Here is a 10,746-nt window from a genome sequence, read left to right as displayed (position 1 = left end):
GCTTTCAAGCAGCACGCGCCGCCCACGTGACCCGCACGGAGCCGTTAACGCTAGTGGTCGAGTCCACTTTGATCCCCGCGGAGGGGGAAGTAGGGGAGGGGACAGGAAGAACGGAGCGGGCTAATACACGGGGCCGCTAAACAGACTGCTCCGAGGCGCCACAGAGAGGAGATAACCGGGGCACGCTGGATCCGCAGGGCTCAGCCCACAGCCCGCTGGATCTGCCTACCCCCAAACTGAAGCGCACTTCGCCGGCTGTGTGATAGCGGCACGGCGGGGGGGGAGAAGTGAGAGGGAGACGCCTCGAAGCCTACTTAGCCTCCATTGGTCAGAGCGGGTGTCGGGGGCGGGCAGTACGTGCAGGGCTCGGCGGCTATTGGTTATCGCGGAGCGGTGGTGTGAGGGAGGGGTGAGGTGAGGGTCCCTGCAGCCGGTCGGTGGGGTTGGGCGCTGCCCGGTGGCGCTCGGCAGGTCACGGCAGCCGGCCTGCCCGAGGCAGGCCCGGCGGGGATCGCCTCTGCAGAGCCGCGGGCCTGCCCACGCTCCTCTCAGGTGGAGGCCGCCCTCCTCCGGTCACGTCCGATCAGCGGCCTCCAAGGGCTGAGGGACAGCGGCAACCGCGGCTGTCCTGTCTATGGATGGGGCAGCCGCCGGCAAGCACCACGCCTCGGGGCCTCTCGGGGGCAGTGGCAAATGTGCGTGCTGGTTGGTGGCCCCATCCAGAGAGCCTGGACTGACACACGGCTCCGTTTCATCTCTTCAGGTCTGCAAGCATGAGATTCCTCCCTGCTTTCCAGACAGACCTTTAAGGTTTTGGTGCCTTCCAGCCTTTAGGGACAATGAGCAGAAATGAATGGGTGAGGAAGAGGAAGGCATAGGACTTCACTGAGCCCTTCTTAGGGCTGACCAGCCCAGGAACCTTACTGGCATCCTTTGGCTAATATTTGGCTTTGAAACTGACACTGTTAAGTAAATAAGCGCTTCATGTGGTGGAAACTTCTTGAAAGAAGGAGTTAGAGAACACTAAGAAGTAATGCAGAGTGGCAAGTTTTGCTATTCAAGTTATTTATTTTATAATACAAAATATTAGGAATTAGCATGGTTATGAATCTCTTTAGTGCTCCATGATGAAAAGAAAAAAAGTTTCATGAGGAGTTTTTCACTTTTTCTCTACAAGACTTAAAATAGTTTTTGTTTTTTTAACTCAGTAGATGAGGTACTTCTGCATATCCATCACCAGGGTTACCTCAGTAACAGGATTGTAGCATGGATCACTTAGGATGCAACTGAAGAAGCAGCTTTTGCTGCTGGTTTCTAATTGCTGGTGATGCAGGAAGGAGGGAACTCAGAAGTTTCTCAGGCTGACAGCTAGAAAAATAATAGTATTTGTGAATGACTTCTGACCTCCTAATATTGGTGAGACTGTTTTTTTCCAAGCTGGAATCATACAAATGCATGCCACCAAAACGGACCTACAATGTGATCAGAAAGCACAGATGCAAGCCAATAAGATGTCTAAACTGCATTTAATCAGATATTGTCACATTGAAGGTACTAGTTGCAAAGAGTAATCTAGAACTGGTGCATTGACCCTGGCTGGAGGCCAGGTGCCCACCAAAGCTGCTCCATCACTCTCCTCCTCAACTGGTTAGTGCAGAGAAAATACAACAAAAGGCTCAAGAGAACTAAGCCTTGTACAGACATTTCACTATTATAAATTGCTAAATCAAAGCCAGCTTTGTTCTATGTTATGGTTGCTTTTATATTGCATTTTTTTCCTCATGATTACTAAAGATAAGCCTAGAGACAAAGCAGTAGTCCCTTTCCCTATTAAATCTTTAGGTTTCCTATGAAGCTTTAGGTTTGGAAAAAAAAATCACATTAAAATATTTGGTGGTTTTGAAGAGAACTTTGTATTTCCACCAAGATTTAAAATGGGCAGAGTGCATATTTCCCTGGGAAAGTGGCACCTTAGTGACCCAGTCTGCCACATCAGTAGTGGGACTCTCAGAGGACAAGTAGTTTAGCTTGGTTGTGTGGACAATGTGCATTAGAGCCCTCCAAGAGGCTTAAAAGAGGCTTTTTATTTCCTGGACACAGAACTGCATTTCACTTTTGGCTATTGCTCAGATGGCTGAGTGAAGAGGTCAGGCAGTCTCTGGGAAGTAAGAGGAGGAACACAAAGCCTTCCACCTTTTGTGCAAAGCAAATTTGAGCTCAGGTAAACTGCTTTAATCTTTCTTCCAGTATCTAGCACTATAGACTTGGTTTGCTGAGGCATCAAATGAGAGATAGTTCTTTATGTGTGTGCAAATGTAGTGATAACAAAAATTCCCCAATTTTATATACTGCTAAGTCACAGAAGATGTTCAGTAATGCATTGTTCAACCTGCTCTTGTCCTTTAACAATAGAAACCATCTGTTACCACACAAGCAAACAGTATTACATTCTACTTGCTTGGAAGAACTCTTTTTACCTCTGTTTACTGTTTCAGGAAGCTGATACTGGCTGCAAATTGGAGTATTACTGTGAAAATTTTATCCTTTGGCTAACTTAAATTTCATAGAGCAGTATGACAAACAAATGGTGTCCTTAAGTCATGGCTACTCCTAACCCATAAGGCCTGGATTTGGGGCAGCAAGCTATAGATGTGATCCTACTGCCAGTGTCCTAAATAAATTAGTTCCCTGTAGGGTCGGGGTGCCTTGTGGAATGATTCAGTTTTCTGATTCTTCTTTCTTTGTGAACATTGAAGTGGTTTCACAATTTTAAAAAGAGCTAACTCCACAGATCCTTCTGATTTGTTCATATGTAAGCCAGAACACCAGTGACCAAGGAGCCTGTGAAAGCAAACACTGAACTTAGAGGCTTAAAACAGATGTGACCTAATAATTAAACCCATTAGATTAAAATGTCTCCTCTTAAAAATCATATTCTTAAGCTTCATCTCATAATATGAAACACTGTAGTGTTGCATATGGTTAGGGCTTCACAGTCCTTCACAAGACACCTAAAACTCTTTATTTCAGCTTGCCAACCATAAATGACCTGAAATGTTTTATTCCTGGGGACTACTTCAGGCTGAATGGTTTTTAATGTTTTTAAAGGTTACAGCCAGCTGGCAGAGTCTAGACATAGTCATGCTGTTTAATTCTTATAGACTCATCTAAACTTGCTATTGGGAATTGTCCCTTGCCCAAAGCCAAGTTCCAGTTCCCAGGCTCCAACTGCTGCTTGGTTTAATTGTACAGATGTAGCCTTAACAGCCCAGCAGCATGCTGCAGAAAGCTCCCAGCCTGAAATGGGGTAAAAGTGAGACCCCAGGGTAGAAAAGTAATAAAGCAGTTTTGGGATCAGGAGAGAAGGAAGAATAAAAGTACAAGGGATTCAAAGGGAGTCTGGTGCTAGGAGTAAGAAGGGAAGAGGGTCTGGGGAAGGGAGAAAGGAGGGAGCCTGAAATTATAAGAAAAAGCAAGGAAAATTAATAGTAATTAAGGAGGACAGTATGTTCTAACATGGGGGAAGTGAGACTGAGTGCAATTGTGTCATCGGGAACCACATTCAATGATGCTAACTGCAAGTAGATAAATCAAGAGACCCACATAGTTTTAAAAAAGTGCTGGCACAGAAAGAACTCACATTTAAATGCCAAATAATTAAACTGTCTAGTGAAGAGAGTTAAAAGGCACTTACCATTCGCATCCAGGTGGGTATAAAGCCTTTGTATAGAGACATAAACCCTTCACCCTGTACAGTTTGAATTAAGCAGTCCACGGAAGACTTATACAGAAGACCTCTAGAAATGTGCAAGGAGAACAAATAGTGTTAGGATTACAAATACACAATTTTAAAAGAACTCATCTCTCCTGAAAAACAGTTTATATCTCCTAATATTTTACAAGCTACAGCTCTTTTGTAGGCTCAGTGGAGTCTAAGCAGAACTGAAATCCACTGGAGTAACTGGGTATGCTCAGGTGGCCATCACAATAATGCTCCCCCTCCCAGACATTTACTAAATCAGTAAAATTATCATCAAAAAGCTGAAGAGCAAATTAGAAATTTATCACTTCACTCCCAGCAAAATGGGTGAAATTCAGGTTTCAATTTTCTACTGAAAAGTCATCTCCAGAGTGTCTGTACCTTCCCTGCTTGTCTCTTGGCTGGTTCATTACCCGGGTTTTCACCACGTCAGCAGGAGTTCCCAGGACAGCAGCTACCAGACCAGAACAGCAGCTGTCAACAGCAACAGATGCTTTAAGAAAAAACTAGGATTTATCACAATGATTTAAGCATCATGATTCCAGTTCTAATAATAAAGATACTTTAAGACCATTATCATCAAATCATGAGTAATATAACATAAACTTGATCTGGGAGAAGGCTCACTAGTATCGCTCTTGCAAAGATGCCCTCACCTCTGTATGCAGTTCTGAGGCAGAGATAAAGGACCCACAGCAGGCACTTTATGATATTGTTTACATAAAGTAGATTTCTTCATAATTTATGGCAGTAAAAGAGGTTGTTCTGCAGGGATTCTATCACTCATTGTTCACTAAAGTTGAAACTGGAGTAGATAAAGTACCAATTCTAGAAAAGTGAAAATTCATATGCTCTCACAGATGGGAGCAAAGGTGTTTAAGTGCATCGGCAAGGTACTTCTAGTGAGGGCAGTTTTGTAGCAATGGTTGCATCCTTTTTCTTGTGTCTTTTGTAAAGTGATGTCCTCTGAGGCAAAAAAAAACCCACCAAAATTATAAAGGTGCATTCCATCAGCAATATGGGAACCAAAAAATAGGGGCTTCTTGGCACAGAGAGGAGGATTGAGATGGCAAGGCTGGAAATGTTCCACAGTGGAGTAAAGCAGTAATTGAGGAACAGGCACCTGGCAACACTGTGAGTCACACCATTGTCCACAAGTGGCGTGTTCAGAAGCAAGAAGTGTTTCACTGAGTCATAAGTGGTCAGATCTGTAAAGAGGGTAATGAGAAAAAACAGTATGGTCAGAAGTAAATGGTATCTATGGTGTACACCACATAGGATAGAGGCTTGTCAAGACCCATATTTCCAGTTCTGCTAATCCCTGTTGGCATGGCTAGCACTCTGCCCTCAGTTTCTGATGACGGTTGTGGCATCTAAGTCTTCTCTTTAGCTATGTGAATGCATACTCCTTTCTGTTACCTTCTTATCACATTTACCCTACAGATGGTAAAATGATCCCAAAGGGAAAATTCTGCAAAATGAGACTGCATATTAATGTTGTATATGGAGGGACATACCTTAGTCAACAGTCATCCTGCAGCTTCATATAGCAGCTCCTGCTGCAAACATTATCCCTCCAGTGATTCTTTACTGGTGCTTAGAAAGTAAGCTTACAGTATCTCTCATTTTCTACCTTCAAAGACATTTTTTGGACATGCTGCTAACGTAACCCTGTGTTGAATGACCTAGAAATTGGTAGCTATCATGTCAAAGGAAATGAAACATCCAAAAGAAAAAATTGCTACAGTATGTGCCGAGCACCAAGTAAGTATTTTATGGCAGGAACCTGCACCCAGTGTCTTTCTCAATTACATCTTCCTCCTTCCTTTACAAACAGGAAGGAGAACAGAGACCATCCGATATATCCTAGCAGTTTTGGAGAGACATAGGAAAGATCTATCTATATGTGGAAAGAGTGAGTGTTTCTTGGATCAGCCAAACAGTCGGGCAGTCACTGTGCAGCTCCATCACACCTTGTTCATCTGGACACTGACCCATGGACCATCTCCCTAGCTCAGCCTTGGACCTATGTCATCACCACAGACCTTGTGGTGGTCACCGAGCTGTGTCAGACCCTGACCACCCTACCCAAGCCTGATGCTGGCACAGCTTCCTAGCTTGGCCTCAGATCTGTCTCATCACCACACTCTTTCCTGAGGATCTGGATCTTTGGGAGACCTGGCTGCCCATGCAGGCTCTGCCCTGCTCACCTTGATTGGGCAGCAGGGGCTGTGTTGTAGCTGGCAAGGTCCCTTCTCTTCTGGCTGTAGAAGCCCTCAGCTCCCAGCTCACCATTCCCTTAGGCTCAGGCACAGACTGTTTTTTTTAAGTGACTTGATTTTCACAGGACTGAAACAGATGCACAAGGCAGAAGTCACCTGCAGTGCACTCCAAACAGGTCCCCAGGGTAGATAAGCAAGAGACTAAGAGCAGGGGAGCAGCTGAGCTCTTCTTTCTTAAATCTTAGATGCAGTCCTAAGTGTGGCAGACCAAGTTACTACATTTACCTCCCATGTTCACCAGAGCAGCTCTCTGGACATTTGGCACCCATCCAGCCCAAAGCCCCCGTACTCCTCCTTCAGACAGGATCTTCATAAATGCATGGTGCACTCCTTGAAACCTGAAATCAATATGCAACTAGTGGGTAGAGAGCCCAGTAATGGAGAAATCTTTGAATCTCCCACCCTCCCCACTGGCCAGAGCCATCACGTGCCTCCCAGGCATCTCAGTGCCCTGCCTCTGGGAGGACACAGAGCAGCTGTGGAGAGGAGGTGTAAGAAAACAGGGAGAACCACAGCATGGGTCAAAGAGTAATCATTAACAGGAAGAAAACACCAGCTTTGAGAGGAACTGACCGTAATGGCTTTCCTTCCAACTTCCTTCTTCCTTCCATCTGCATCTGCACCTTCACCAGATCAGTTGGACTGGCAAAAAACTGCCCGATGGCACCCGCACACATGCCTCCAACTACAGCTTTCCTGCCAAATGGGAAAAATGGGAAAAAACATGCTCCAGGATACACTGAAAATGGCAGTGCATGAGCTAAAGAGTTCAACAGCACAGCCCAGATGAAACAAGTGTAAATGGTTATTCCCAGGCAGATAGCTTTTAAGTCTGCAGGACTTCCTACAGTAAGGACAGTCCCCAGACAGGCAATAGTATAAATATGCAACATTACCAGAAGGGAAAGCTCCCATCCTCAGCCCTGCCAAGTACAGATTCACGGATATGCTCGTATGCGACCATCCGAACACCAGAGTACACTGCGGGAAACAAAAACAGGAAACAGTTCTTGGGGCTGCCATTTTTGGAGGTCACCCTGTGATAGAAAGAGCAAGAGACTGGTTGTAAAACACTCTGGAGCTTGCCTGGGTCAGCTGGTCACTGCTTTCACATTTGTGATCACAGGGTGGAGAGCGAGGAGGCTACCTGGTAGCAATGCCAGAGCCACAACTTTTAGCATCAGATGTATCTGGATGAGCCGTATGTCTGCCAGGAGGCAGCATGGTTCATGCCTCCACGCTAAGGAGATATGACTGCATTGCTTCCCTCTCAGCTGATGCCAAGCATAAAACCTCACACAAGTGCTTTTGAGCATTGTTGCTGTTACATATTTGCCCTACCCCTGGAAGTGTTCAAGGCCAGGTTGGATGGGGCTGGTACGGAATACCCCTTTGGCTAGTTTGGGTCAGGTGTCCTGTCTCTGCTCTCTCCTGGCTTCTTATGCCCCTCCTCACTGGCAGAGCATGAAAGGCTAAACAGTCCTTGATCAGGGTAAGCTGATAAGCAGCAAAGCCATTACTTAGCAACAAATAAAACATCTGTGTTACCAGTGTTATTCTAAGACTAAAGCCAAAACACAGCACTGCACCGACTACTAGGAAGAAAATTAATTCTATCCCAGCCAATACCAGGACACAAGCTGACACTCCTGAAGGCTGTTGGCCACAGAAGGCAGGACCCAAACTCATCCTGTCATGAGCAGACAATCACCTATGTGTCGGTAGATGGCTGGCGTGGCTCCTTGCCAGAGCTTTGTTAAGCCCTCCTCTTGAACGATGCCAGCTGCAGTGCGCAGCATGCCGTGGTAAGGGATCGCCTGCCCAGCACCAGCTCCTCTGCCACGAACAGCAGCTTCACCTTGGACCTGCAGTCGAGTTTTCGTTAGGTCGAGGGGAAATGTCACTGAGGAGAAAAAGCAGGGAACAAACATGAATACGAGTGCAGCTGCAGGGAGACCTACCATGCTGGTAACATCTGCACCACATCTCCTGCCAGGTGGCCAAGGGGGCTGTGCAAGCAGCAGTAGGCAGCAGGGACTGTACCCAGTGGGGGTGGAGAACAGAGGGCTCATGTCCAGATCTGCTGAAAGTGGCTCTGGGCAGGAGTGACTAAAATTCTCATCAAACACCACCTCTTGATCCCCGATTTCTTTTTGCTGGCTTGTTATGCAATGTACATAGTTTCCAAGAGACTCTGGATTTAAAATCCTGTTCCTGTTACTCCTCATGAATAAAGATCAATCAAATCTCATGGAGCGTGTGGCCTCTCCAATTCTACCCAGCATAGTGGCAGCACATGTTACAGTCAGGAGCAACCCCACAGTGACCATCGCAGTACAGGCACACAGGTGAGCATCTGTTCTACGAACCACCCTTAACTGTGCTGCTTTTCTGATCCAGACACAAAATTACATTTAGCTTATTATTTCTTTCACTGAAATATCTGCTGGCCAGGGAAGGTGCTCCAATTTTATATCAGCTTCCTAGGGCTGCTCCTCAAGCAGTGTATGTATTTGCTGCCCCTAATTTCAGTTCCAGGCAGGGAGCGTCTCACTGCGTGATGGACCTTCCCAGCCTGTCTACCAGCCTGTCTCAGGCAGCGGGGGACCAGGATCAGGGCTTGTCTTTGGCTGTATAACTCTGTGACACACTGTGCTACAGCATCCTTCCAGAGCAGGACTTGGAGGTGCTGAGAGAATGCAGAAACACTCAAAGCCTCAGCAGCTTTTCAGTCTGTTTCTGCATTAAGTTTGGTATTCATATTTAAAGATCAGCAAAGATTGAGAAGTTACAAATCACTAGAGCAGTGCAACAGATTTGCCTGCAAGAGCTTGGAGAAATTATATAGAATATGCTCTTGTAGAAATTATGTAGAATATGCTGAGAAATATTACAACTTACTGATTACTATTCACCGTGGCTATGCAGATGCCAGGGTGCCTCATTCCTTTATTTCAGGAGGGAAATGGACTATACTCCATTTTTACAGACATCCCCAGTGTAACCAAACCCCTAAGATTTCTTTTTTAATTAAGCTGCATTAACCAAGAAAAACAAATCCCTGCTAGAGCTTCCTGTCTCTATAGTCATCTTCCAGAAACACAGCAAGTGCAAAGCTTAAGCCAGTGACAGCATCTCTGTGTTAATGACTGCAGCCTCTCAGTCTCGGAGGCAGAGATTTAGACCTGAAAAACTCCTCCCTCCAGCCACAGTCAGGTGGCACAAAACACTTGCAAGGCTTAAATTACTGAAAAGTCCTGACAAGCACAGTGGAACAAACAGATTTGCTGGAGTGAATGCCAAGGAAAGAGCTATTTGGGGACTGAAGTTCCCCCTGCCTCCCGTAAGTAAATGTGGACCCCCTTCCCTCTCAGAAAAGCAGGGTGAGTTGTACCTAGTTCTGCCACAGCGGCTGCACAAGCTGACAGAGCGAATTTGCTGGCTCGGGGCCATCTCTCTGGAAGAGGTAAGCTCTTCTCTTCTTCTGCAGGTGACATCTAGCGTCCAGCATGAAACAAGGCTAACCAGCCGCTCTACGAGGGTCTGCAGCAAAAGCAGACCCTAGCTCAGCTCTGTTCTGGGTCGTTTAGTGACTCATTATCGAAGGTCGGGTTCCTCCAGCGCCAGCAGCAGGAACTGCAGCAACACAGGTGTCTCCTGCAGAGCTGCAGGGTCCTGGTGCAGTGACACAGGAGACTTCTCTGTAACAGCCTCCTGGGAAATGTAGTCTGTCACCAGCTCTGCTGTCTGGCAGGAAACCGGCAGTACAGGTATGGCACACGCACACTATTGCCCAATGTGTATATGTATAAAAAAATCATTATTGAAACATCAAGATTATGAGAACATGTATGGGGTTTGTTTGCTTTAATGGGTGCTGTCACTGTCAGCAGTGCCAATGCAGGGAGCCCCAAACTGCATCCCCATGGCAAACACCTGCACAGGAATCTGAGATAGATGATTTGATCCAGATCTGCTGTAACAAAAGCTGCATAAGCAATAGCTACATGTCAATGTGGAATTCTGGAGTGCTTATAGCAACTTCCATCTCCTGGGGATTAGGCACAGAGGAGTGTGGTTTGAGCAAGAGGCACACAAACCTGGGAAGGCAGAAGCAGATCTCTGCCCAAAGCCCCTGTGTGAAAAGCTTTAAGCTTTCCTGGCCGAATACTGAAGCCCTGATAATTGTGTGCCAGCCTTGTTTCTGTTAAATTAATGTAAGCATATTTAGGTTCTCATAATGAAAAAATGCATGTGCTGTTCAAGAGAAATTTCTCATTTACCTGAAGGCTCAGCTGAATCACTATGTTAATCATTAGCCATTAATCACTAATCCTTGTGCTGAGGATTTGAGGAGTTTTTAGGTTACAGACTTATCCCAGAACACCTCCCTAGCTAACAGCCTAATATTTTGGTCCTGATCACAGCTATTCAGACAAATGAAGGGAGCATTGCAAGTGAAATATGCAGCTAAAGTCAGGTGTATTTATCTCATCAGTCACCAATAATGAGTATTAAACTGGATCCTTCTTTGGGTTAGAATTTACGTAGTGATAAATTACCAACAAACCCCTGATTAAATGGGAAGAAAGCATATTCCAGTTTAATGCTAGCATGCCTGGCTGCATGCTTAGGGTATGAGTGGTTCACAGCTTTATTCTAGACAGTTTATGAAGTCTGCTGTAGGTGCTTTTCTGCCTCACT

General features: G+C 45.8%; 1 protein-coding gene across 2 annotated transcripts; it reads right to left on the bottom strand.

The window, feature by feature from the left end:
* Nucleotides 1-1,268: 1,268 nt before the first annotated feature.
* SLC25A27 (solute carrier family 25 member 27) lies at nt 1,269-9,539 on the bottom strand. 2 transcript variants are annotated; one of them, XM_031046564.2, is made up of 9 exons: nt 9,437-9,539; nt 7,754-7,945; nt 6,939-7,023; nt 6,616-6,738; nt 6,268-6,380; nt 4,884-4,968; nt 4,142-4,234; nt 3,695-3,797; nt 1,269-1,368 (listed from the first exon to the last, which is right to left on the bottom strand). In XM_031046564.2, the coding sequence occupies exons 1-9, from the start codon at nt 9,537-9,539 to the stop codon at nt 1,357-1,359; spliced, it is 909 nt and encodes a 302-aa protein (XP_030902424.1). In that variant the 3' UTR covers nt 1,269-1,356. The 2 variants fall into 2 exon arrangements, with proteins under 2 accessions (XP_030902424.1, XP_005146484.1); XM_005146427.2 differs by lacking the exon at nt 1,269-1,368 and adding an exon at nt 2,770-2,841.
* Nucleotides 9,540-10,746: the final 1,207 nt, after the last annotated feature.

The sequence above is a fragment of the Melopsittacus undulatus genome, chromosome 3 (assembly GCF_012275295.1).
Source record: "Melopsittacus undulatus isolate bMelUnd1 chromosome 3, bMelUnd1.mat.Z, whole genome shotgun sequence".
NCBI classification, from domain to species: Eukaryota; Metazoa; Chordata; class Aves; order Psittaciformes; family Psittaculidae; genus Melopsittacus; species Melopsittacus undulatus.
Note: the sequence above shows the minus strand (reverse complement) of the source record. Positions and strands in the feature narration are given on the sequence as shown.

Coding starts and splice junctions, on each gene's coding strand:
- SLC25A27 (XM_005146427.2), bottom strand. CDS start 9,539: ATGTCACCTGCAGAAGAAGAGAAGAGCTTACCTCTTCCAGAGAGATGG. Junction 7,024..7,753: donor AGCCATCTACCGACACATAG/GTGATTGTCTGC, acceptor TGTTTCCCGCAG/TGTACTCTGGTGTTCGGATG. Junction 6,739..6,938: donor GATGGGAGCTTTCCCTTCTG/GTAATGTTGCAT, acceptor CCCATTTGGCAG/GAAAGCTGTAGTTGGAGGCA.